The sequence below is a fragment of the Mustelus asterias genome, chromosome 22, assembly GCF_964213995.1.
Source record: "Mustelus asterias chromosome 22, sMusAst1.hap1.1, whole genome shotgun sequence".
In the NCBI taxonomy this organism is placed as follows: domain Eukaryota; kingdom Metazoa; phylum Chordata; class Chondrichthyes; order Carcharhiniformes; family Triakidae; genus Mustelus; species Mustelus asterias.
The window spans coordinates 69,325,867-69,353,610 of record NC_135822.1 but is presented as its reverse complement, the minus strand read 5'-3'; the positions used below and the strand labels follow the sequence as shown (position 1 = coordinate 69,353,610).

Sequence of the window (27,744 nt, the reverse complement as noted above, 5' to 3'; positions counted from 1 at the left end):
AGTGTTGGGAAAGCTGGGGATCAGTGTTGGGAATATTGGGGATCGATGTTGGGGATCAGTGCTGGGAATGTTGGATCACTGCTGGGAATGCTGGGGATCAGGGTTGGGAATGTTGGATCAGTGATTGGAATTCTGGGGATCAGTGTTGGGAATCAGGGTTGGGAACGTTGGATCAGTGTTGGGAATGTTGGATCAGTGTTGGGAATGCGGGATCAGTGCTAGGATTGCAGGATTAGTGTTGGGAATGCAGGATCAGGCATGGGAATGTTGGGGATAAGTGTTGGGAATGTTGGATCAGTGCTTGAATGTTGGATCAGTGTTGGGATTGCAGGATCAGTGCTGGAAATGCCGGGGATCAGGTTGGGAATGCCGGGGATCAGGTTGGGAATGCCGGGGATCAGGGTAGGGAATGCCGGGATCAGGGATGGGAAAGCAGGGGATCAGGGATGGGAAAGCCGGGGATCAGGGATGGGAAAGCCGGGGATCAGTGTTGGGAATGTTGGATCAGTGTTGGGATTGCAGGACCAGTGTTGGGAATGTTGAATCAGTGTCGGGAAAGCCGGGGTTCAGGGATGGGAAAGCCGGGGATCAGGGATGGGAAAGCCGGGGATCAGGGATGGGAATGCCGGGGATCAGGGGTGGGAATGCCGGGGATCAGGGATGGGAATGCCGGGGATCAGTGTTGGGAATGTTGGATCCGGGATGGAAATGTTGGATCCGCGATGGGAATGTTGGGGATCAGTGTTGGGAATGCCGGGGATCAGGGATGGGAATGCCGGGGATCAGGGATGGGAATGCTGGGGGTCAATGTCAGGAATGCTGCGGATCAAGGTCGGGAATGCCGGGGGTCAGGGTTGGGAATGCCGGGATCACGGTCGGGAATGCCGGGGATCAGTATTGGGAATGCCAGGGATCAGTGTTGGGAATGTTGGATCATTGTTGGGAATGTGAGATCAGGGTTGGGAACGCCGGGGATCAGGGATGGGAATGCCGGGGTCAGGGATGGGAATGCCGGGGATCAGGGATGGGAAATGCCAGGGATCAGGGATGGGAAATGCCAGAGATAAGGGATGGGAAATGCCAGGGATCAGGGATGGGAAATGCCAGGGATCAGGGATGGGAATGCCAGGGATCAGGGTCGGGAATGCAGGGGATCAGTGTTGGAAGTGCTAGGGATCAGTGTTGGGAATGCTGGTGATCAGTGTTGGGAATATTGGGGATCGATGTTGGGGATCAGTGCTGGGAATGTTGGATCAGTGTTTGGAATTCTGGGGATCAGTGTTGGGTATGTTGGTTCAGTGTTGGGAATCCTGGGGATCAGGGTTGGGAACGTTGGATCAGTGTTGGGAATGTTGGAGCAGTGTTGGGAATGCGGGTTCAGTGTTAGGATTGCAGGATCAGTGCTGGAAATGCCGGGGATCAGGGTTGGGAATGCCGGGGGTCAGGGTTGGGAATGCCGGGGATCAGGGTTGGGAATGCCGGGGATCAGGGTTGGGAAAGCCGGCGATCAGGGATGGGAATGCCGGGGATCAGGGATGGGAATGCCAGGGAGCAGTGTTGGGAATGCCAGGGATCAGTGTTGGGAATGTTGGATCAGTGTTGGGATTGCAGGACCAGTGTTGGGAATGTTGGATCAGGGATGGGAAAGCCGGGGATCAGGGATGGGAATGCAGGGGATCAGGGATGGGAATGCCGGGGAGCAGGGATGGGAATGTTGGATCCGGGACGGGAATGTGCGGGGTCAGTGTCGGGAATGCCGGGGGTCAGTGTCGGGAATGCCGGGGGACAGGGACGGGAATGCCGGGGGTCAGGGTGGGGAATGCCGGGGGTCAGGGACGGGAATGCCGGGGGTCAGGGACGGGAATGCCGGGGGTCAGGGACGGGAATGCCGGGGGTCAGGGACGGGAATGCCGGGGGTCAGGGACGGGAATGCCGGGCGTCAGGGTCCGGAATGCCGGGGGTTAGGGTCCGGAATGCCGGGGTTCAGGGTCCGGAATGCCGGAGGTCAGGGTCCGGAATGCCGGGCGTCAGGGTCCGGAATGCCGGGGGTCAGGGTCCGGAATGCCGGGGGTCAGGGTCCGGAATGCCGGGGGTCAGGGTCCGGAATGCCGGGGGTCAAGGTCCGGAATGCCGGGGGTCAGGGTCCGGAATGCCGGGGGTCAGGGTCCGGAATGCCGGGGGTCAGGGTCCGGAATGCCGGGGGTCAGGGTCCGGAATGCCGGGGGTCAGGGTCCGGAATGCCGGGGGTCAGGGTCCGGAATGCCGGGGGTCAGGGTCCGGAATGCCGGGGGTCAGGGTCCGGAATGCCGGGGGTCAGGGTCCGGAATGCCGGGGGTCAGGGTCCGGAATGCCGGGGGTCAGGGTCCGGAATGCCGGGGGTCAGGGTCCGGAATGCCGGGGGTCAGGGTCCGGAATGCCGGGGGGTCAGGGTCCGGAATGCCGGGGGGTCAGGGTCCGGAATGCCGGGGGTCAGGGTCCGGAATGCCGGAATCGGGAATGATGGCGACCAGGGTTGGGAATGTTGGGGACCAGTGTTGGGAATGTTAGGGATCAGTTTTGGGAATGTTGGGGATCAGGGTTGGGAATGTTGGGGACCAGTGCTGGGAATGTTAGGGATCAGTCTTGGGAATGTTGGGGATCAGTGTTGGGAATGTTGGGGATCAGTGTTGGGAATGTTGGGGATCAGTCTTGGGAATGTTGGGTATCAGGGTTGGGAATGTTGGGGATCAGGGTTGGGAATGTTGGGGATCAGTGTTGGGAATGTTGGGGATCAGTGTTGTGAATGTTGGGGGATCAGTGTTGTTAATGTTGGGGGACCAGTGTTGGGAATGTTGGGGAGCAGTGTTGGGGATGTTGGGGATCAGGGTTGGGAATGTTGGGGATCAGTGTTGGGAATGTTGGGGATCAGTCTTGGGAATGTTGGGTATCAGGGTTGGGAATGTTGGGGATCAGGGTTGGGAATGTTGGGGATCAGTGTTGGGAATGTTGGGGATCAGTGTTGTGAATGTTGGAGGGTCAGTGTTGTTAATGTTGGGGGACCAGTGTTGGGAATGTTGGGGACCAGTGTTGGGAATGTTGGGGGACCAGTGTCGGGAATATTGGGGGACCAGTGTCGGGAATGTTGGGGGACCAGTGTCGGGAATGTTGGGGGACCAGTGTCGGGAATGTTGGGGGATCAGTGTCGCGAATGTTGGGGATCAGTGTCGCGAATGTTGGGGATCAGTGATGCGAGTGGTGGGGATCAGTGGTGGGGGATCAGTGTTGGGAGATCAGTGTTGGGAGATCAGTGTTGGGAGATCAGTGTTGGGAATGTTGGTGATCAGTTTTGGGAATGTTGGGGATCAGGGTTGGGAATGTTGGGGATCAGGGTTGGGAATGTTGGGGATCAGGGTTGGGAATGTTGGGGATCAGGGTTGGGAATGTTGGGGATCAGGGTTGGGAATGTTGGGGATCAGGGTTGGGAATGTTGGGGATCAGCGTTGGGAATGTTGGGGATCAGGGTTGCGAGTGTTGGGGATCAGTGATGCGAGTGTTGGGGATCAGTGTTGGAGATCAGTGTTGGGGATCAGTGTTGGGAGATCAGTGTTGGGAGATCGGTGTTGGGAGATCAGTGTTGGGAGATCGGTGTTGGGAGATCAGTGTTGGGAGATCGGTGTTGGGAGATCAGTGTTGGGAGATCAGTGTTGGGAGATCAGTGTTGGGAGATCAGTGTTGGGAGATCAGTGTTGGGAGATCAGTGTTGGGAGATCAGTGTTGGGAGATCAGTGTTGGGAGATCAGTGTTGGGAGATCAGTGTTGGGAGATCAGTGTTGGGAGATCAGTGTTGGGAGATCAGTGTTGGGAGATCATTGTTGGGAGATCATTGTTGGGAGATCATTGTTGGGAGATCAGTGTTGGGAGATCAGTGTTGGGAGATCAGTGTTGGGAGATCAGTGTTGGGAGATCAGTGTTGGGAGATCAGTGTTGGGAGATCAGTGTTGGGAGATCAGTGTTGGGAGATCAGCGTTGGGAATATTGGTGATCAGTGTTGGGGATCAGTGTTGTGAATGTTGGGGACCAGGGTTGGGAATGTTGGGGATCAGGGTTGGGAATGTTGGGGATCAGGGTTGGGAATGTTGGGGATCAGGGTTGGGAAGGTTGGGGACCAGTGCTGGGAATGTTAGGGATCAGTCTTGGGAATGTTGGGGATCAGTGTTGGGAATGTTAGGGATCAGTCTTGGGAATGTTGGGGATCAGTGTTGGGAATGTTGGGGATCAGGGTTGGGATGGTTGGGGGACCAGTGTTGGGAATGTTGGGGATCAGGGTTGGGGATGTTGGGGATCAGGGTTGGGGATGTTGGGGATCAGGGTTGGGGATGTTGGGGATCAGGGTTGGGGATGTTGGGGACCAGTGTTGGGAATGTTGGGGGCCAGTGTGGCGAATGTTGGGGATCAGTGTTGCGAATGTTGGGGATCAGTGTTGCGAATGTTGGGGATCAGTGATGCGAGTGTTGGGGATCAGTGTTGGGGGATCAGTGTTGGGGGATCAGTGTTGGGGGATCAGTGTTGGGGGATCAGTGTTGGGGGATCAGTGTTGGGGGATCAGTGTTGGGGGATCAGTGTTGGGGGATCAGTGTTGGGGGATCAGTGTTGGGGGATCAGTGTTGGGGGATCAGTGTTGGGGGATCAGTGTTGGGGGATCAGTGTTGGGGGATCAGTGTTGGGGGATCAGTGTTGGGGGATCAGTGTTGGGGGATCAGTGTTGGGGGATCAGTGTTGGGGGATCAGTGTTGGGAGATCAGTGTTGGGAGATCAGTGTTGGGAGATCAGTGTTGGGAGATCAGTTTTGGGAGATCAGTTTTGGGAATGTTGGTGATCAGTTTTGGGAATGTTGGGGATCAGGGTTGCGAGTGTTGGGGATCAGTGATGCGAGTGTTGGGGATTAGTGTTGGAGATCAGTGTTGGGGATCAGTGTTGGGGGATCAGTGTTGGGGGATCAGTGTTGGGGGATCAGTGTTGGGGGATCAGTGTTGGGGGATCAGTGTTGGGGGATCAGTGTTGGGGGATCAGTGTTGGGGGATCAGTGTTGGGGGATCAGTGTTGGGGGATCAGTGTTGGGGGATCAGTGTTGGGGGATCAGTGTTGGGGGATCAGTGTTGGGGGATCAGTGTTGGGGGATCAGTGTTGGGGGATCAGTGTTGGGGGATCAGTGTTGGGGGATCAGTGTTGGGGGATCAGTGTTGGGGGATCAGTGTTGGGGGATCAGTGTTGGGGGATCAGTGTTGGGGGATCAGTGTTGGGAGATCAGTGTTGGGAGATCAGTGTTGGGAGATCAGTGTTGGGAGATCAGTGTTGGGAATGTTGGTGATCAGTTTTGGGAATGTTGGGGATCAGGGTTGGGAATGTTGGGGATCAGGGTTGGGAATGTTGGGGATCAGGGTTGGGAATGTTGGGGATCAGTGTTGGGAATGTTGGGGATCAGGGTTGGGAATGTTGGGGATCAGGGTTGGGAATGTTGGGGATCAGCGTTGGGAATGTTGGGGATCAGGGTTGCGAGTGTTGGGGATCAGTGATGCGAGTGTTGGGGATCAGTGTTGGAGATCAGTGTTGGGGATCAGTGTTGGGGGATCAGTGTTGGGGGATCAGTGTTGGGGGATCAGTGTTGGGGGATCAGTGTTGGGGGATCAGTGTTGGGGGATCAGTGTTGGGGGATCAGTGTTGGGGGATCAGTGTTGGGGGATCAGTGTTGGGGCATCAGTGTTGGGGGATCAGTGTTGGGGGATCAGTGTTGGGGGATCAGTGTTGGGGGATCAGTGTTGGGGGATCAGTGTTGGGGGATCAGTGTTGGGGGATCAGTGTTGGGGGATCAGTGTTGGGGGATCAGTGTTGGGGGATCAGTGTTGGGGGATCAGTGTTGGGGGATCAGTGTTGGGGGATCAGTGTTGGGGGATCAGTGTTGGGGGATCAGTGTTGGGGGATCAGTGTTGGGGGATCAGTGTTGGGGGATCAGTGTTGGGGGATCAGTGTTGGGAGATCAGTTTTGGGAATGTTGGGGATCAGGGTTGGGAATGTTGGGGATCAGGGTTGGGAATGTTGGGGATCAGGGTTGGGAATGTTGGGGATCAGTGTTGGGAATGTTGGGGATCAGGGTTGGGAATGTTGGGGATCAGGGTTGGGAATGTTGGGGATCAGGGTTGGGAATGTTGGGGATCAGGGTTGGGAATGTTGGGGATCAGGGTTGGGAATGTTGGGGATCAGCGTTGGGAATGTTGGGGGATCAGCGTTGGGAATGTTGGTGGATCAGCGTTGGGAATGTTGGGGGATCAGCGTTGGGAATGTTGGGGGATCAGCATTGGGAATGTTGGGGGATCAGCGTTGGGAATGTTGGGGGATCAGCGTTGGGAATGTTGGGGGATCAGCGTTGGGAATGTTGGGGGATCAGCGTTGGGAATGTTGGGGGATCAGCGTTGGGAATGTTGGGGGATCAGTGTTGGGAATGTTGGGGGATCAGTGTTGGGAATGTTGGGGGATCGGTGTTGGGAATGTTGGGGGATCGGTGTTGGGAATGTTGAGGGATCGGTGTTGGGAATGTTGAGGGATCGGTGTTGGGAGTGTTGGGGATCAGTGTTGGGAATGTTGTGGGATCAGTGTTGCGAATGTTGGGGATCAGGGTTGGGAATGTTGGGGATCAGGGTTGGGAATGTTGGGGATCAGTGTTGGGAATGTTGGGTGATCAGTGTTGGGAATGTTGGGGGATCAGTGTTGGGAATGTTGGGGGATCAGTGTTGGGAATGTTGTGGGATCAGTGTTGTGAATGTTGGGGATCAGGGTTGGGAATGTTGGGGATCAGGGTTGGGAATGTTAGGGGATCGGTGTTGGGAATGTTAGGGGATCAGTGTTGGGAATGTTGGGGGATCAGTGTTGGGAATGTTAGCGGATCAGTGTTGGGAATGTTGGGGAGCAGGGTTGGGAATGTTGTGGGATCAGTGTTGGGAATGTTGGGGGATCAGGGTTGGGAATGTTGGGGATCAGGGTTGGGAATGTTAGGGGATCAGTGTTGGGAATGTTAGGGGATCAATGTTGGGGATGTTGGGGATCAGGATTGGGAATGTTGGGGATCAGGGTTGGGAATGTTGGGGGATCAGTGTTGGGAATGTTGGGATCAGCGTTGGGAATGTTGGGGATCAGCGTTGGGAACGTTGGGGATCAGGGTTGGGAATGTTGGGGATCAGGGTTGGGAACGTTGGGGGATCAGGGTTGGGAATGTTGGGGGATCAGTGTTGGGAATGTTGTGGGATCAGTGTTGTGAATGTTGGGGATCAGGGTTGGGAATGTTGGGGATCAGGGTTGGGAATGTTAGGAGATCGGTGTTGGGAATGTTAGGGGATCAGTGTTGGGAATGTTGGGGGATTAGTGTTGGGAATGTTAGCGGATCAGTGTTGGGAATGTTGGGGAGCAGGGTTGGGAATGTTGTGGGATCAGTGTTGGGAATGTTGGGGGATCAGGGTTGGGAATGTTGGGGATCAGGGTTGGGAATGTTAGGGGATCAGTGTTGGGAATGTTAGGGGATCAATGTTGGGGATGTTGGGGATCAGGATTGGGAATGTTGGGGATCAGGGTTGGGAATGTTGGGGGATCAGTGTTGGGAATGTTGGGATCAGCGTTGGGAATGTTGGGGATCAGGGTTGGGAACGTTGGGGATCAGGGTTGGGAATGTTGGGGATCAGGGTTGGGAACGTTGGGGGATCAGGGTTGGGAATGTTGGGGGATCAGGGTTGGGAATGTTGGGGATCAGGGTTGGGAATGTTGGGGGATCAGTGTTGGGAATGTTGGGATCAGTGTTGGGAATGTTGGGGATCAGGGTTGGGAACGTTGGGGGATCAGGGTTGGGAATGTTGGGGGATCAGGGTTGGGAATGTTGGGGATTAGGGTTGGGAATCAGGGTTGGGAATGTTGGGGGATCAGGGTTGGGAATGTTGGGGGATCAGGGTTGGGAATGTTGGGGGATCAGGATTGGGAATGTTGGGGGATCAGCGTTGGGAACGTTGGGGGATCAGTGTTGGGAATGTTGGGGGATCAGCGTTGGGAATGTTGGGGATCAGTGTTGGGAATGTTGGGGGATCAGTGTTGGGAATGTTGGGGGATCAGTGTTGGGAATGTTGGGGGATCAGCGTTGGGAATGTTGGGGATCAGGGTTGGGAATGTTGGGGGATCAGTGTTGGGAATGTTGGGATCAGCGTTGGGAATGTTGGGGGATCAGCGTTGGGAATGTTGGGGGATCAGGGTTGGGAATGTTGGGGGATCAGGGTTGGGAATGTTGGGGGATCAGGGTTGGGAATGTTGGGAATCAGGGTTGGGAATCAGGGTTGGGAATGTTGGGGGATCAGGGTTGGGAATGTTGGGGGATCAGGGTTGGGAATGTTGGGGGTCACTGCGGCCCAGCTCCCTCTCTCCCCCTCCCCCATCTCTCACCTTCAGCCACCACCTCCTCCACGGTGACCTGCTGGCGGCCCACGCTGAAGACCCGGCCGATGAAGCCGCTGCCGGGGCACAAGCCGCCGCCTCCGCCGCTGCCTCCCCCGCCGCCTCCTCCTCCTCCGCCGCCGCCGCCTCCTCCTCCTCCCCCGGAGCCGGAGCCCACCGCCTCCCGCCGCGAGTCAAAGAATTTCTTCATCACTCCTGCTGCCAGAGGACGACGATGGGCCGGGACTGAGAGTGCTCCGCCGAGCCGGGGGACCCCCCGCTCCCCACACACAGCCGGGACGGCGAAAGGGAAGAAAGGGGGACACGAGAGCGGGGCGGACCAGGACCGGGCTTCCGCGCCGTTGTTAATCCCCCGACATGAAAAAACAAACCCCCCGCCCCCCCCAACACCCCAGGCCGGACCCGAAGAGCCGGGGCACCGGCGCGCCGCGACCCCCGGATACGCAGCGCACCCGGAAGGGACCCTCCGCCGCCGACGCACCGCGGCCCCGCGGCCTGACGGGGATTGTAGTTTGCGCGCCGGTGGGGGGGCCGCGTGTCGTCATGCTGTGGGGGGGGCCGGAGGACTACAAATCCCAGAGGGCCTCGCGGCTATCCGCCCCGCGCGCCTGCTCGGTGGGCCCAGCCTGGACTACAAATCCCAGAGGGCCTCGCGGCTACCCGCCCCGCGCGCCTGCTCGGTAGGGCCCAGCCTGGACTACACATCCCGGCATGCATTGCCCGGCTGTCCGCTGTGGGCGTCGACGGTTTCTCCTCAGAGACAGAGACTAAAGGTTAGAGACTCGGAGTTTCAATACCGCTCAGATAAATACATTTGGACACACATGTACTATATCATGTAGCAAAGCCGCTCAGAAATAATTTTTCATTGGCTTGAGTTGGATTCGATCCCCAAAACACCCGAGTTTCGAGGGGGGCTAGTACGGAGGCGTCGGGCCGAAGGGCCTGATTTCCCGTGCAAGGAGTTTGAGTGGTGACTGGTGGCCAAGCCCGGTTACTGCAGGAAGGAGAAACATCGCATTTTTCCCCCCAAGCACAGCTATTCTTCATAAGGATCTTACAAAGTTTAAAGTTTATTTATTAGTGTCACAATTAGTCACAGTAATGTCACAGTAGTTAATTACATTAATGAAGTTACTGCGGAAATCCCCCTGGTCATCACACTCCGGCGCTTGTTAGGGTACACTCAAGGGGCAATTTGGGAGTTGTAGAAGCAGGAGCATTTTCTGACTAGAAAACAAATTTTAATTATTTATTATTGTCACAAGCAGGCTTACATTAACACTGCAATGAAGTTACTGTGAAAATTTCCCATAGTTGCCACACTCCGTCGCCTGTTCGGGTTCCACTGAGGGAAAATTTAGCATGGTCAATGCACCCAAACCAGCACATCTTTCGGACTGTGGGAGGAAACCGGAGCACCCGGAGGAAACGGGGAGAACGTGCAGACTCCGCACAGACAGTGACCCAAGCCGGGCATCTGGCGCTGTCAGGCAACACTATGCCACTTCTGCCGCCCAAGAGTGCTGCTGAACGGAGAAAGCTTTTTGTCTTGCTCTCCTTAGGACAAATACAATAATGCCAAATTTCAAATTGCCACCACAATTTATACTGCAGGAGAAAACAGGACTAGTCAGGGTAGATGCAGGAAGGATATTCCTGATCATAGAAATCATAGAAACCCTACAGTGCAGAAGGAGGCCATTCGGCCCATCGAGTCTGCACCGACCACAATCCCACCCAGGCCCTACCCCCACATATTTTACCCGCTAACCCCTCTAACCTATGCATCCCAGGACTCTAAGGGGCAATTTTTAACCTGGCCAATCAACCTAATCCGCACATCTTTGGACTGTGGGAGGAAACCGGAGCACCCGGAGGAAACCCACGCAGACACGAGGAGAATGTGCAAACTCCACACAGACAGTGACCCGAGCCGGGAATCGAACCCGGGACCCTGGAGCTGTGAAGCAGCAGTGCTAACCACTGTGCTACCGTGCCGCCCTGATGGTGGGTAAGTCCAGAACCAGGAGTCACGGTCTGAGGATTCGGGGTAGACCATTTAGGACGGAGGTGAGGAGACATTTCTTCACCTAAAGAGTGGTGAGCCTGTGGAATTCATTACCACAGGAAGTAGTTGATGCCAAAACATTGAATGTACTTAAGAGGCGGTTGGATATAGCACCTGGGGCGGATGCGATCAATGGTTATGGGGAGAAAGCAGGATTAGGCTATTGCGTTGGATGATCAGCCATGATCGTAATGAATGGCGGAGCAGGCTCGAAGGGCCAAATGCCCTCCTCCTGCTCCTATCTTCTATGTTTCTAAAAGACTGTTGATTGAGTGGCAAGTGGACTCTGATCAGCTGAGACGTTGCCACGGAGAAAGCAATGGGAAACAATAGGCTCCCCGCGCTTCCAGGTAAGTCGAAAAGGCACAAGGTTTGAACATATTCCTTCTGCCTTCAGAGAACAAGTCCCTGCATAGGAATGTACGCTGCTTCCAGCAAGCTACATGAGCCCCATAATGGGCTCTGCAAAGAGTCATTCAGACTCAAAACACTATCTCCATTCTTCTCCATTGATGCTGCCAGATCTGCTGAGATTTTCCAGTGTTTTCTGTTTTTGGCCCGCAATGAGCTCAACTGATTATTTTAAATTGGTTGTTAATGCCGCTGTTCACGCACTCAGAATTGTTTAGTGAGTCCTGCCCAATGGCGGTACCACATCTAACAATCGACATTTTGTTTTGGGTTTTGCAAGCGTTGGTGGGTTGGGAAAGGTCTGTACTCTAAGAACAACTGAAGGGACATGGTCTTCTGAGTGTGCTAATGGCTGCACCCACAAGCATTTCAAGATAATACTGTTCCCAACCCACAATTTCTACCACCTAGAAGGACAAGGGCAGCAGTCACGTGGGAACATTGAGCTCGTACATGACCCCTTTACGCTTGCTGGAAGCAACATACTTTCTACAGGAACCCATTCTCAACAAACAGAATGAATATGTTCACCTCTTGCACCTTTTTTGAATTACCCAGGAACTTGGGGTGCCTATAGTTCCCCATTGTTTATCAGGGCAATGTTTTAGCTAATCAGAGCTAATGTGCTAACCAATCAGCATCTTTTGCTCCCGCAGTATAAATTGTTGTGATTATGTGAAATTTGACATTCTTGCATTTGTCCTGATGAATGCAAAATAAAATGGGGAGGACATGTGTCAAGATTCCCCCTTTTCTTCCCCACTCCTCGATTGATTGTAACAGGGTTTTTTGCAATTTGTAAGGATAAAGGTATTCATTCAGTGTTTCTGCTTAATCATTTCTGGGCTGATTGCAAAGAACTCAGTCCAGCAATGCTTTTTTCGGTGCTAGAACCCACCCAGGTAAGGATATAAAGAACCCTGGTGTGTTCCTTCAGTGCATCTTGTACTGCTGCCATTGTTCGTCGGTGGTAGAGGGAGTGAATGTTTGTGCAGGCTGCTTTGTCCTGGATAGTGTTGGGCTTCTCCAGGCAAGTGGAGAGCATTCCATCACACTCCAGACTCGTGCCTGTGGATGGTGGACAGGCTTTGGGATGTCAGGAGGTAAGTTACTTGCCACAGGAGTCTTAGTCTCTGACCTACTCTGGAAGCACAGTAAGAAGTCTCACAACACCAGGTTAAAGTCCAACAGGTTTATTTGGTAGCAAACGCCACTCGCCTTCGGAGCGCTGCTCCTTCGTCAGGTGAGTGCGAGATCTGTTCACAAACAGGGTAGTGTGTCGATATGCGCGATCTTCTTGGAGATCCTCTCCACTTGGAGCCGGCTGCGGTGTCGATGGTAGTCATGATGTGGAGATGCCGGTGTTGGACTGGGGTAAACACAGTAAGAAGTCTCACAACACCAGGTTAAAGTCCAACAGGTTTGGACTCTGGAAGCCACAGTATGGATATGGCTAGTCCCGTTCATTTTCCGGTCAATGATAATTCCCAGAATGTTGATAGTGAGGAATTCAGTAATGGTAATGCCATTTATTGTCAAAGGGTGGTGGTTAGCTTTTCAGGTGTGGCAGCAACCTTCAGGCAGTGTCTTTGTTTCAAAACGTCCTTTTAAAAAATGTTAAATGTATATTTGACCAGTTGATTAAATTAAAAGATCAATCTTACACATAACGTCACATCGCGAGAGAACCTTCATCAGCACTGAGGAAAGATAGGAATGTTAAAGGTAACTATGAACTAAATTAGTTAACCATTAACCTATTGTGTTTTTATTATTCCTCAGTTCTGATGATGGGCCATCAATCTGACACGTCAGCAAGTCAACTGTTTCTCCCACAGTTTTTATTTCAGATTTCCAACATCTTGTTACAATCCCTGTAGCGAGCGATAACTTTTTAAAAGGGATATATGAACTTTTCAGTGAATGGCAGAAAAAAAATCGTAGCTCACAAACTCGAAGCAACAGAGATGAAGCATCACTTGATAGACACTCAGTATATCAAACTACAGAACAGGTATGGGCTTCTTTAACTAATTCGTACAATCATGGTATTTTATGATCTGTTTGCATTACCCCACAAGCCCAGCAGATCGATAGGCTTGAAAGTTCAGTTCCAAACTCCCCATGGCTATTCAACAGGCTTCATTCTCACCCTGATGTGGCTGGGGGGGGGTCTTCCAGTGCCATTTGAAAGTCATTTCCTTCAGTCTTCTGAGTATCCCCAAAACTGACCTCTAGCAGCAAGACACACACCATTGATTCCTTGGCCCTTGGATCTCCACCAGCCTGGCTCTTCAAACAGAAAAACGGTTACCCTTGGTATCCAGCTTGGTGGCAAACACAAAACAGTCTCTTCCAGCTGCTTTTCAGAGTGGCAGCTGTTTCTGTCTGCCTCTCTGGGTTTCTGCGTCTGAGAGCTTGTGTTCAGGAACACAAGCTGCCCTTCTTTTGCCTCAAGGTGTGAAAACAAGCTGGCTCTTGATTTTCTACAGGATTTGGCCTGGACCATGGGCCCCATCACAACCAAATCACGTGGACCTGTTTCCTTAGTATGATCTCACCATCCCGAGAACATTCTCTTTTACTTTAAAATAAAGGGAACAATTTGAAGTCTTGTAAAATCATGGATTTGTAACTCTATGCAGTATTTTGCCTTTATGTTGTGCTGGACTGCACTTTGTGTCAGGTGGGTGTTGGTTGCAAAACGGTGTGTTTTAAAAAGGTCTCTGTCGTCTTCTGCAGGTTAATTGTAAGTCTTCATTAACATCCATCACTATTTACACATTTACATACAAGCTAGGAGCTATCTCCATGCTTTGGTTTATCTGCTCAACACCACTCTGAGCTGGGTCATGTGCTTTCTTAACATCACAATGTGGGCAGTACTGTATTCAGTCCCACATATCTGTGGCAGACCCTTGTACTACACCTTGGTACTTAGAGTACTGAGTGCAGCGCTACTCGCCATATTAGATAAAAATTATGGAGACACTGTGGGGATGCAGAGAAAATTTAAAAGAATGATACAAATAATACCAGCAGTATGCATCTCAGGGAAAGATTGATATGGTGGATCTCTTCCCCTTTGAAAAGAAAGCAGAGGGATGACCTGATAGAGGTCCTCAAAATGATGAAAGGTTTGATAGAGTGAATCCAGAGAGACTATTTTCTCTTGTGGGGAAGAGCACAACTGGAGGCTATCGATATAAGGTTGTCACCAAGATATCTAACAGTGAATTCAGTAGAAATTTCACCCAAATATGGAATTTGCTACCTCAGAGACTGCTTGAAGCAAATAGTGTTGATATACTCAAGGGTACATAAGAACACAACACCAGAAGAGAAGCAGGAGTCGGCTATTGGGCCCTTTGAGCTTCCCCGCCATTCAATATAGTCATAGCTGATCTATTCTAGCCGCAACTCCTGTTCTGTACCATTTCTCCATAGCCCTCTATTCCTCAACCTATCAAATATTTATCCACCTCCACTTTAAATACTTCTAATGATCCTGCCTCCACCACTCTTTGGGGCAGAGAATTCCAGAGATTCCCCACCCTCTGTGAGAAAAAAATTCTACCCACCTCAGTATTAAATGCCCGGCCTTTTATCTTGTAGCTCTGTCCCCTTGTTCGAGAATTTCTCATTAGCAAAAACATCTCACCATCTACCACTGTCAAGCCCCCTCAGGACCTTGTATGTTTGAATAAGGTCATCCCTCTTCTAAATTCCAAGGAATACAGACCGAGACTATTTTGTCTCTCTTAATAGGACAACCCTCTCAAACCAGGAATTAGCCTGGTGAATCTCCTAAGTGTGACAAGCATATGAGGGGGAATGGAATTGATGATAGATTCAGATGAGGAAAGATTGGAGGTGGCTCAAGTGGAACCCATCAACACTGACATAGACTGGTTGGATGAAATGATCTGTTTGTGTGCTGTATATATCCCATAACATGCCTTGAATTGAGACTAATGACCAAAGGCACTTCATAAGGCCATTGTATTGCAAAACGCTGTCAGATAAATATTCTGCCTACTAGAGTAGCTAAGAGGCTAGGAATTCTATGGGGAGTAACTCACCTCCTGAATCCCCAAAGGCTGTAGAGAGTCTACAAGGCACAAGTCAGGTGTGTGGTGGAATACTTTTCACTTGTCTGGATGAATGCAGCTCCAACAACACTTAAGAAACTCAACACCATCCAGGACAAAGTAGTCTGCTTGACCAGCACCCCATCCACCACCTTCAATATTCAATTCCTCCACCATCGACGCAAAGTAGCAGCGGCGGATACCATCTACAAAACGTACCGCTGACTCGTGGTAGTCCCAAGCTAGTAACGGATCAAAATGGACAAGGTTCTTTTGGGAAGGCACCAAACGCGTCAAGGGACTTGGTTGGGAAGATGTGCAGGTGGTATTGCTGGCATTGGAAAGAGTCCAGAGGAGGTTCACAAGAATGATCCCTGGAATGAAGAGCTTGTAGTATGAGGAACGGTTGAGGACTCTGGGTCTGTACTCGTTGGAGTTTCGAAGGATGAGGGGGGATCTTATTGAAACTTAAGGATAATGCGAGGCCTGGATAGAGTGGACATGAAGAGGATGTTTCCACTAGTAGGAAAAACTAGAAACAGAGGGCAAAACCTCAGGCTAAAGGGACGATCCTTTAAAACAGAGATGAGGAGGAATTTCTTCAGCCAGAGAGTGGTGAATGTGTGGAACTCTTTGCCGCAGAAGGCTGTGGAGGCCAGGTAATTGAGTGTCTTTAAGACAGAGCTAGATAGGTTCTTGATTAATAAGGGGATCAGGGGAAAAGGCAGGAGAATGGGGATGAGAAAAAAATCAGCCATGATTGAATGGCGGAGCAGACTTGATGGGCCGAGTGGCCTAATTCTGCTCCTATGTCTTATGGTCATTCTGGAGAGAGTGTACAAACCTCCAAACAATTCATGTACCTGACCCTTCAAACACCACTTGCCTCATATGTGGCAGAGCCTGAAGATCGCGCATTGGACTTATCAACCTGCTCAGAGTCCATAGAACTTGGAATGAAAGCAAGTCACCCTCGATTGCAAGGGACTGCCAAAAAAGGAAAAAACATTGCAGCAAATTGAAAAGCAACTTTTGATGGCACCTTCCAACCCATGAGTTCTACCACCTGGAGGAACAAAGTGAACAGAAGCATGGGAACATCAGCCACTTCCAGATTCCCCTCAAAGTCCACCAACATTCTGATTTGGAATTTATCACAATTCTTTCAACATCACTAGGTCAAAATCCTGGGACTCGCGAACAGCACTATGATTGCACCTACATTTCTTGGACTGCAGTAGTTCAAGAAGGCAGCTCACCACCACCTCCTCAAGGGCAATTTTGGATGGACAATAAATCCTGGCATTGCCAGCGATGCCCACATTTCACAAACAATTTTAAAAAGAATTCACAGCAAGCCACAAAATGAGATATTAGGGCACGTGACCAAAATTCAGAATAGCATCCGACCGGTTCCGCATGGAGAGATTAGTGCGGTAAGGGGCAGAAGTGAGCCATGTTGGGCGGCACGGTGGCACTTTGGTTAATACTGCTGCCTTACAGCGTCAGGGACCCGGCTTCAATTCTGGCCTCAGGTGACAGTCTGTGTGGAGTTTTCCCGGTATCTGTGTGGGTTTCCTTCGGATGGTCCGGTTTCCTCCCACACTCTAAAGATGTGCAGGTTAGGTGGACTGGCCATGATAAATTTCTCCTCAGTGTCAGGGGAATTAGCAGGGTAAATATGTGGGGTTATGGGGGTAGGGCCTGGGTGGGATTGTTGTCAATGCAGGCTCGATAGACCGAATAGCCTCCTGCATTGTAGGGATTCTATGATTCTATGATGTCCTGGAGGTGGTAGAAGACAGTCAGGGTCGCAGGTTGGGAAGCTTAATTCCAAGTCAAACAGGAAGCAGAGTTTCAGCACAGTTGGGTTCGTGTTGACTGGACAACCAAGGAGATTGGGTTCAGTGTCAAAGCTGCATCAGTGCTCAGGAGAGTTGAACACAAATGCTTCAGACTTATTCATGAGCTATAGGATAGTTGAAAAAATGTAAAACTTGTATTTTTATCTCACTTTTCATAACCTTTGACTACTGAAGTGCTTCACAACTAATTTTGAAATGTAGTCACTATTTAATGCAGGAAATGCTGAAGTCAATTTGCATCCAAAAAGCTCCTGCAAACAGCAATGAGGTTAAAATAATCATAAACATAATGTAGAATTGTTGACAAAGAGATAAATATTGGCCAGGATACTGGGGAGACCACCCCGACTCCTTTTGTCGTAGTGCCGTGGCATCTTTTATGTCCAACTGAGAAGAGGTAACATGTCCTCAGTTTAACATCTGATCCAAAACTTGATATTGGACAGACAGCCAGATCGAGCTTTGCTTTCGTTACCTTCGTCGAAGACATCTGCGGGTGTTAAAAAATAAAGTCTACTAATTGTATCCAAACAAGGCCCACGCAACTCTTTCTTGTTCCCTTTTCATCCTGTCATCTTATAAGTACACTGGGGAGTGTTCCCATCTCGATTTCTGTCAAAAAGCTGCAGCTGAACACTTTTAAAGGATTTCATCAACCATGAATGTTTTAATAACATGGAAACGTAGTTGAGATGGAATGTCCGCCTTCCGGATGAGGTGAGCATCCATTAATAATTTGTTCCGAACAGATGGAATTTTTCAAATCGCACAGATCTGTGAGAAATAGTTGACTCAGCGTGGAAGAAGTCAACTCACATAGACCAATATTCCAACGTGAGAATAAAGGATATGGCTCAACATTTTTTAATGAGAATCAAGGTACTAAATCTCTGTAGAAAGTGGTGCCAGGGAAGCAAGTATCATTTTCAACCTGGGTTAAAAAATCATAAAATAGAACCCCTACAGTACAGAAGGAGGCCATTTGGCCCATCGAGTCCGCACCGGCAACAATCCCACCCAGGCCCTATCCCCCCAACCCCATATATTTACCTTGCTAATCCCCGTAACACTAAGGGACAATTTAGCATGGCAAATCCACCTAAACGGCACATCTTGGGAGTGTGGGAGGGAACCGGAGCCCTGGGAGGAAACCCACGCAGACACGGGGAGAATGTGCAAACTCCCACACAAACCGTCACCCGAGGCTGGAATTGAACCCTGGGTCCCTGGCGCTGTGAGGCAGCAGTGCTGACCACTGTGCCACCCGTGCCGCCCCTTTAAAAATGAGGATTAATCTAGACTCACAACGCTGGGTCTGTTTCTCTCTCTCCACAGATGCTGTCAGACCTGCTGAGATTTTCCCGCGTTTTCTGTTTTTGTTTCAGGGTCCAGTATCTGCGGTAATTTGTTTTTAAAATGATGAGTGAACTGTGAAGAAGCCAAAAAAAATGCATTGCACAGTAATTTTCCGGTTCAGATGAGAGAAGATATTTCTCTGCTGTAGCCACGTGTGGCCTTCTCCCTCATCTATGGTAAACGATCGATGGGACATCAATGTGACCCAGTAGGGGATGACAAAGGGGGTGGAATTTTATGGTCTCTCCTGCTGGCAGGATGAACCGGTCCCACCGAAGTCAATTGGATTTTGAACAGCTCACCGCTTTTCCCAGCCCCAGCCCCGCCACAAGAGGGCTGGAAAATTTCACCCGGGAATTCAGTGTACGCTGTAGCATTTTGTTTGAGCACTGGGAGCAGCCAAAGGGACTGTAGCAGCTTCCACAGGTGCTGGGTGTTCCTGACGTACAGGCTGAGGCCCTGGAAACCCCATGTCAGCCCCTCAGCGCTTCCACCTGAAAACTCACCAGATTGTTCACCCTCCTAACAAACCCTGTGAATCGGCTCAGCATTGTCCCACCCTCCATGTTAATACCGCACCGAACATGATACCTTTGACAAGGAATGACATCCACCTGGGCACAACCGTGCCAGGAAACCTATAGTCCAAACAAATACTCCAGAAAATAACATCTGAGCACAAGTGAAATGATTTCACTCAAAGACTGTACCCATAGCAAACAAAATTGGAAAGCAAGATTAGAAATGGACAAAACTTTTAAGGCAACATACTCAAGCAGCATTTAGAACTTCCTCAGACTGAAATCTTGTCTGATTTCAATCATCTTACTGCCTAAAATATTTTAAAACATTTATCCTTTATTGAGCAGCCTGTGTTCTTTTGTGACTTTTGTGAAAGAATCATGGATTTACTGGTGATATAACAAGTGACTGGAGTCATCTTATAAATTATAGATTATATTAAAATAGTTTAGTGTAGAATTTGCAGGTTACAAGTATATTTGTTTTATGCTTCACAAGATGTATCCATTTATAGACCTGCTGAGTTATGTCCAGATTTTATTCAGTGCACCCAAACGTCACCGCACCACATGGCAGTATTGAGTTAACGTCCTTTGTACTCAACACATTTCCAATCACCATCTATGTGTGTGTCATCTTGCAAGACATGATGAGTGTTTTGCAATCTCAGCACTGCAAAAGTCACATTCTATTTTCAGTCAGGTGGTGGAGGCAAAACCTTGGAATCATCTTGAAAAAATCTTAAATAATGATTGGTGATCTTATGGGGGAGGAACTGCAGATTTGTTCTGGGTTCTTACTTTCGGAACAGTGAAGTGGAATTCTTTCCTGGTAACCAGTTCTTGATTTCCACCCTGTCTTCTGTCCCCTCTTAAATTGTCAGGCTGCTCCTCCAACGACATCCAGTGCAAATATTCCCAAAACAAAATCAGGCAAAGACCGAAGCCTTTGTCTTCAATTCCCACTTCAAACACTGGGCCCTTACCGTTGATTCCAGGCAAACCCTGAAACTCTCAATAGCTGAGTCAGTCCACTCATAACATTGGTGTCATACAGGCTCCGCGATGAACTTCTGACCATATCTTTGTGCCAATGCTGAGACTGGGCCCTTCCCAAGATAGAAGGAAAGACCATTAAAATGGAGGTGGAGACTGGGGCAGCAGTGTCGCTGATTCCTGAGTCAATGTGCGGAGATTAATTAAAAGCACTGTTTTGAAGCCTGCCGAGATTACCCTACATAGCTACACGGAACAAGTGGTGCCACTGAAAGGCTATGGACTGGCGAAGGTATAGCTAAGGGATCAGTGTGTGGAGTTACTATTGTATGTGGTCAAGGGTGACTACCCTGCTTTGTTAGGATGTTCCTGATTGCAGAAATTGAAATTAAATTGGGAGATAGTGAATAGAGTGGCAGACTCGAGAACAAGTCAACAAGACATCCCAGAAAAGTATAAAGACGTGTTCTTTGGGATCCTGGGTGAGATGAAAATGGTCAAAATTATAATTTAGTTGAAGCCAGAAACTTGTCCAAGGCACCGTATGCCATCCAGCTAAAAGTAGAGGCAGAACTAGAATGACTGGTGAACATTAGGGCATTGGAACCAGTAATTACCAGTGAATGGGCCACCACAATTGTTCCAGTTATAAAACAGATGCCACGATTAAAATCTGTGGGGACTTCAAGGTCACCATCAACCCAACATTGTGTGCAGCTCAATACCCACTTTCTCACATTGAGGACCTGTTTCGTGGATTGGCAGGAGGGAAGAGATTTTCGAAGATGGACCTATCTCCAAATGGGTGTTGCGGAAGAGTTCCAATCACCTCTGATGATAATAATTCATTGGGGACTTTTCTGCTACAAGGAACTGCCCTTTGGCGCCAGCCCTTTTCCAGATGGCAATGGGTCAAATATTAAGTGGATTACTGGGGGTCCAGTGTTATCTGGACGATATTTTGGTGATGGGCTCCACTGAAGAGGAACATTTGAAGAATCTAGAAGAGAATCGAGAATGTTGCAGGAACATGGCCTGCAAGTTAAAAAAGAAAAATGCAAATTATTCAGTGATTCGATTGAAAACCTGGGCCATGTTATTGATAGTGAAGGTTTATCCAAGGCACCCAAGAAAATGGATGTCATTATGGAGGCTCCTAGACCAGAGAACATATTGCAATTATGATCGTTCCTGGGTTGGTAAACTCTATGACAACTTTGTGCCAGATTTGGCAACTGTGCTACTGCCTTGTCATTGGCTGCTTGGGAAAGGCCAGTCATGGAGATTGGACCCAGGGGTGTGAGGAGGCTTACCAGGAGGTGAGAAAAGCTTTAAGGAGATTCAGAAGTGCTCACCCATTTCGACCCAAAGTTGCCGTTGCAATTAGACTGTGATGCCTCGCCTTACGGGGTTGGTGCTGTATTGTCACATATGTTGTCTAATGGAGAGGAAAGACCATTGCCTTTGCGTCAAGGTCTTTGATGAAAACGGAAAAAAACTATGCCCAGGTTGAAAAGGAAGGATTGAGTATTTATGTGTGAAGAAATTCTCATGTTTTCTGTATGGCTGACATTTTATGCTGCTGACCGATCACAGACCCCTTACCACCATTTTTGAGCTGTCTACAAGAATATCCTCCCCAGCGGCAGCATACCTACAAAGATGGGCACTACTTTTATCAACATACTCCTGCAACGTATGATATCGACAATCAGAGAAGCATGGCATCGCAGATGCTCTTTCAAGGCTGCCTCACCCTGGATGATTGGATGTTCTTGATTGGAATTTTAAAATTTTTATCAAGAAAATAAGGCACCAGCATCTGCAACCGAGGTGCAGAACGTTATCCGGAACGACTTAGTCCTGAAAGGGAATCAAAATCACCCAGATTTGTCCCTACCAAACATGTGGTGAGCGGCAATGGGCCCCAGTCTGTGATAAAGGAGTTTGGGGAGTACCTTGACCACCAAGGAATCTACCAGGTGAGGTCGGCTCTGTACCACCCCGCGGAAATGGCCAGGCAGAGATGTTTTCCCAAACCTCGAAGCAGGCACTGAATGTATCTCAAGGGGAGGGTTCCCTTAGAAGGCGAGTGAATTGATTCCTCAGTATGTATCGTAATACGCTACATGCAATGACCCAGTGTTCACCGGCGTCCTTAATGTTTAGTCACAAATTGAAGACCATGTTTGACCAGATGCAGCCAGAAGAGAAGAGGGATGTGGTGGAAAGGAACTAGGAAGGTCAGAGGAATCCCAAGTGGAGGAATTTCTGGAACGGAGAGATGGTACTGGCCAGGAACTAAACATTGGGAGAAAGATGGGTCCCAACGATGGCCCATTGTCATATACAGTGCAGACCAGAACTGAGCTGGTCTGGAAGAGGCATGCAGATCAGCTGGTCACCACACCTTATCAATGGAGGGATGCTGATTCATTTCAGACAGAATCTGGGGAACCCCGTCTCAAACAGAAACCAATCTCAAGAGGAAGCTATAAACGTGAAGGAAGCTATAATTCAGGAAATGGCACCTGAGAAGGTTCCTAAGATGAGGAGACATTCATTTGGGAACCTTTGTCCCTCAGAAAAACTGATTATGTCAATGTAGACACTAATTATATGTCTGACATTTAAGGGGGTGGGTGGAGTTGTCGTTCATGTCATTGTTTTCATGTTTCCTTGGATATAGATTTGACTCTATATATGTTGGAGCTAATATCCACATAACTTTGTAAATCTGTATACATGGGAGTTTTTGAGATAAGAGGGGAGGGGTGTTATGTATGTAGTTGGTCTTATGCCCCTTTCAAAGTTGGTCAGGTGACCCGGGGCACAAGCTCCACCCTAGGTGGAGCTTGATGGTGTCAGTCTTGTACTGCCTATGCTACTGTTACACAGGGAGAATGTGCAAATTCCACTAAAAATTCCACTGATGCCTCAAGTGCCAGGGACCCGGGTTCGATTCCACAGAGGCCAGAATCGAACCCGGGTCCCTGGCACTTGAGGCATCAGTGCTCACCACTGTGCCACCATGCCTTTGTTAACTGGGTGTTCATGCCTTAACTATATGCAAGCAGAAAATGGTACCTTCTAAGTATTGATCTGAGCCATTCTTGTTCTTGTTGGTCCTGCCTTCTTAACATACTCCAGAATATACTACAGGAAATGTTTGTAGCTTTTAAATGGCATGCATAACTTCCAAGTCTCAGCATTACTCTATGACTGTGTTACAATCTGTGTTCATGAATGGTCATGGTTGTAAGAATAACAACAGTTTCCCACTGCCAAGTATTTTTAGGAGATTTTTGAAGGTAAATTGAGTCTAAACATTAAATTCCCACTTCCAAAGTTCATTTAGAGACACAGGTATTGTGGAAAATGGCAGCTTGACTTGTTTTGAAAGGTTGCATGCCTTAATGAGGAGTTTGATTTGATTTGCGTTTGAGTGACTGTGTGTTTGGCCATGGTTAACCACGCTGAATGGTTAAATTCAGGACAGAAAGTAGGGACCAGCCGTAACTACAGCTTTATGGGATTAACACAAGATAAAGATGATGACTATACAGGGGTTTTGTTGGAACAATGATTGAAGTTACTTATTTTCAAAATAGTCCAAGACATTGATCGAAAGGCACATCAAAAGATTTCCTCCAGTTCATCATAGGATTTTTTTGAACCTGTTTACATATTCTCGAAAAATATTAATCAAAGGAAATCGTCCCACGATACCTCCAACATCAGTTGACACATGGTCACCGTAAGTTCCTGCCTTGATTGTGCCTAAATCCCGACAGCATGAACAGTTCATTCGCAATAAGGTAATGGTCTGAAAACATGACTTGTTAACATTGGCAGGGAGGAATCAACCTCAAGGCATTGATGTCTAAAGTGTTTCTGCCTATGATTTAGGTTGCTTTGAGCATCTTTAAAATTACCATCTGTGACAATACTGTGCCTTTAAGAAATATATTTTTGTTATGTTCCTTGCACGGGCTCTGTTTTAGCAGGTCTTTTTTATGCCATTGTGTCTTTATCCAACAGCCCTGTATTGTTACTACAGCTGCATAATTGCTTCTAATTGCTAGAATGTTTGTTTTAATCTGGGATAATACTGGTCTGTTGTTTTTAGTGGTTCCCTTGGAGTTTTGCAGAGTAGAACATGAGGTTCATTGATAGGTGAGGTCATATGACTGGGTGGAGCTAGGCTTACACAAAGAATTCAAAGTTTGTTGCTGTTTAGGAAACTGCAAAGAGAGAGGTATCCCTTTCTGTCTCTGAAGTCTGGAGACTGGGATCTGCAAGAGGCATGGTTTACTTCTCTGAGGTTCTGCTGTTTGAGGGTATATCTGGAAGCTGCTACCTCTGTCCAGAAGTGTTAAAGGGCTGAAAATCTAGCACCACATGTATTTTGTGTTAACTAATTCTGAAGAAGGCTGTATGTCTATGGGGATACTGCTAAATTGGAACAGTAGGAATGGATAACTGGTAAGAGTTATACTTTGTTATGTTTACATATTTTAACTGGTAAAAGTTATGCAAGCTCTTTTTGCTGTATTCTAACTGTTCTTAAATGAAGTTTGCTTTGATTAAAAACTTGCTAGTGGGCCAATTGCAACATACCTGGAATGAAGCACCTTCTGCTCACCCTACTGCCAAATTCAAAAGTAAAAGTTGGGGGCTAGGCTAACTTCGTTGGAATTTCTGATCTGGTCCCTAACGATCATCCAAGAGGTTAAAAACCAGCCCCACTCAGGAGAAATTGTCATCAAAGAGTGGGGGTAAATGGGTAAATTATCAGCAAAGAGTGGGGGTAAAGGGGTGTTTTTCCGGTTGGCGATCAGTCACTAGTGGTGTGCACCAGGGATCAGTGTTGGGACCGTAATTGTTTATGATTTACATCGATGATTTGGAGTTGGGGACCAAGTGTAGTGTGTCATAATTCGTAGATGACACTAAGATGAGTGGCAGAGCAAAGTGTGCAGAGGAGCTGAAAGTCTGCAAAGGGATATAGATAGTCTAAGCGAGTGGGCAAGGTCTGGCAGATGGAGTACAGTGTTGGTAAATGTGAGGTCATCCATTTTGGTAGGAATAACAGGAAAATGGCATGCTGCTGTGCAGAGGGACCTGGGTGTCCTTGTGCAAGAATCACAAAGAGTTGGTTTGCAGGTGCAGCAGGTAATTAAGAAGACAAATAGAATTTTGTCCTTCATTGCTAGTGGGATGAGTTTAAAAACAGCCAGTTATGTTGCAGCTGTGTAAGGTGCTGGTGAGGCCACACCTGGAGTACTGTGTACAGTTTTGGTCTCCTTACTTGAGAAAGGATATACTGGCACTGGAGGGGGTGCAGAGGAGATTCACTCGGTTGATTCCAGAGTTGAGAGAGTTGGCTTATGAGGAGAGCCTGAGTAGACTGGGACTATACTCATTGGAATTCAGAAGAATGAGGGGGGATGTTATAGAAACGTATAGTTTTTGAAGGGAATAGACAAGATAGAAGCAGGGAGGTTGTTTCCACTGGCTGGTGCCACTAGAACTAGGGGGCATGGCCTCAAAAAAAGGGGAAGCAGATTTCAGACTGAGTTGAGGAGGAACTTCTTCACACAAGGGGTTGTGAATCTGTGGAATTCCCTGCCCAGTGGAGCAGTTGAGGCTACCTCATTGAATGTTTTTAAGGCAAGGATAGATACATTTTTGAACAGTAAAGGAATTAAGGATTATGGTGAGCGGGCGGGCAGAGTTGAGTCCACGAAAAGATCAGCCATGATCTTATTGAATGGCGGAGCAGGCTCGAGGGGCCAGATGGCCTACTCCTGCTCTTGGTTCTTATGTTTATCCAGTTTTAACTGATGCAGTTGTTGTAATAATTAGTCAAGATGTTGTTGGACATGACTCAAGGGAGGGGGGGCAAACAAGTTAAGTCAAATGTACACAGTTTGCAGAATGTGTTCAAATTGGTGTTTGGAATTTAAGAAATGTTCTGAAGGAATTTATCAGCCTATTTTCTTGTTCAGTGAAGCTATTTGGGATTTTGCAGATATCACTCCTCGCTGACTGACGAAAGAAAACAGAAAATGAATTAAATCACAATTTCGCACAGTGGTTCTGAGCTAATTATTTTCTGGCACAAAATGCTAGCTCTTGCTTAATAAATCTTGTTAATGCGATTTATTTATTTGCTTGCTGCTTTCTAAATTTGTTCAGCAATTAAAACCCAAGACTAAATTAAGCATAATGATTGTTCTCCTCAGAGCAGTGTTTAAAATAACGAAGCATTTAGAGAAAGTAGACTAAGGCGACGATCTTACCGGCTCGTCACGCCGGTCGATTGGCATGGCAAGCCGGTAATATCGGGCGAGAGGTGAAAAATCGGGATCGTGCCCTGTTTCACACCTCTTGCGATGTTACTGGCCCCGTTCTGCAGGCAAAGTCAGCCTCGCACCTAGGAAAAGATGGGAGGCTGATTTAAATATTCATTCGTTAATCCCAGTGTGATTAGTGAGTCCCAGACGCTGTTGTCCGAGCTTACTTGTTCTTACCTGGAGTTCTTCACTGGCGAGGATCATGTCTGGCTCCCACTAACGAGGACCTGACATGATAGCCTCGCCGGTTGGATTGGAGGCCACTGGGGGCAGTGCCTGCCTGACACCTGGCATTCGTAGCAAAATCCAAACAACATCTATAATGCTCTTTCTTAATATATTCCTCAAGAAATGAGGCACATCCAAGTATTTCACAGTAAAACTAAGTTCTTTCTCACAGAAATCACTTCAGGTTCTACGACTGTTTGTAGCAACTGAGACACATATCCTGGTGGAGAGCCATCCAGCATTGGTCTTGAAACCAACACCAACTGAAAGGGATTTCTGCAGATTCCTTCATTTGCTGCTTTTAGGACCTTGTCGTTGGACTAGTAATCCAGAGATCCAGCGTAATGCGTTGGGGTCCTGGGTTCGAATCCCACCATGGCAGATGGTGAAATTTGAATTCAACTAAAACCTGGAATTAAAAGTCTTATGATGACCATGAAACCATTGCCGATTGTCGTAAAAACCCATCCGGTTCACTCTGTCCTTGAGGGAAGAAAATCTGTTGGCCTTACCTGGTCTGGCCAATATCTGATTCCAGACCCACAGCACTGTGGTTGACAGGGATGGGCAATAAATGCTGGTCCAGCCAGCTGTGCCTACATCCCATGAACAAGTAAAAATAAAGAAACAGACTGCTGTACTTACCTAATGATAATGACTGGACTTCAGTTGTGAATCATTGCTCTCGGGTACCTTGAGCAGCTGGTAAGAAAACTGTGCCAATCTAATTGCTTCCCTCCATTCTGACTGTGAAACATATATGAAGTAATGCCTTGGTAAATTCAATCTTCTTTCATTCCCTTTCTTGTTTTTACCTTTCAATGTACTTCTGGAGCTAAACATACAAAAAAGAAGGGGTGGTGGCCTTCCTCAAACTGCAACAAAAATTGGCGTTCACATGTCACAAGGTGCACTTTAGCCTAACCATAGATTGACCGCAACTATAACTTCCTTCCCCTCTCCAGGGGAACAGCTCAGAAGGTCAAGGTACATAGCTGGTCAGTGATAACCCCTAAGATGTTGATTGTGGGATAATCAGCAATGGTATTGCCAATGAATGTCAAGGGGAGATGGTTAAATTTTCTTTTGTTGAAGATAGTCACTAGTCCCAAGCACGATTTATGTTTTTTGCATTAATTGCAAAGATATGCATGTTCAGCAGTCCTTTACCTTTCAACCACCAGGATAGCATTCTTGCACAGCCAGTCACAGTTTTTAAAATCTATATGTGTGTGTGTGTTTGTGTGTGTGTGTGTGTGTGTGGGTGTGTGTGATGCTTTTGCACTTTCACAGCTGCTGTTCATTCTTTTAATACCATTACCGACACAACATTGATTTGATTTATTATTGTCACATGTATTAAGATACAGTGAAAAGTATTGT

At 48.5% G+C, this 27,744-nt stretch overlaps 1 protein-coding gene across 18 annotated transcripts in view; it reads right to left on the bottom strand.

Moving 5' to 3' along the window:
- The window catches only part of LOC144510160 (AP2-associated protein kinase 1-like), a 150,455-nt gene extending 141,610 nt beyond the window's left edge, over positions 1-8,845 (bottom strand). For all 18 annotated transcript variants that reach the window (XM_078239554.1, XM_078239557.1, XM_078239555.1 and 15 more), the window contains exon 1: positions 8,452-8,845. In XM_078239554.1, the coding sequence (XP_078095680.1) occupies positions 8,452-8,653 (202 nt within the window). In that variant the 5' untranslated portion in view covers positions 8,654-8,845. The remainder of the gene's footprint in view (positions 1-8,451) is intronic.
- Positions 8,846-27,744: the final 18,899 nt, after the last annotated feature.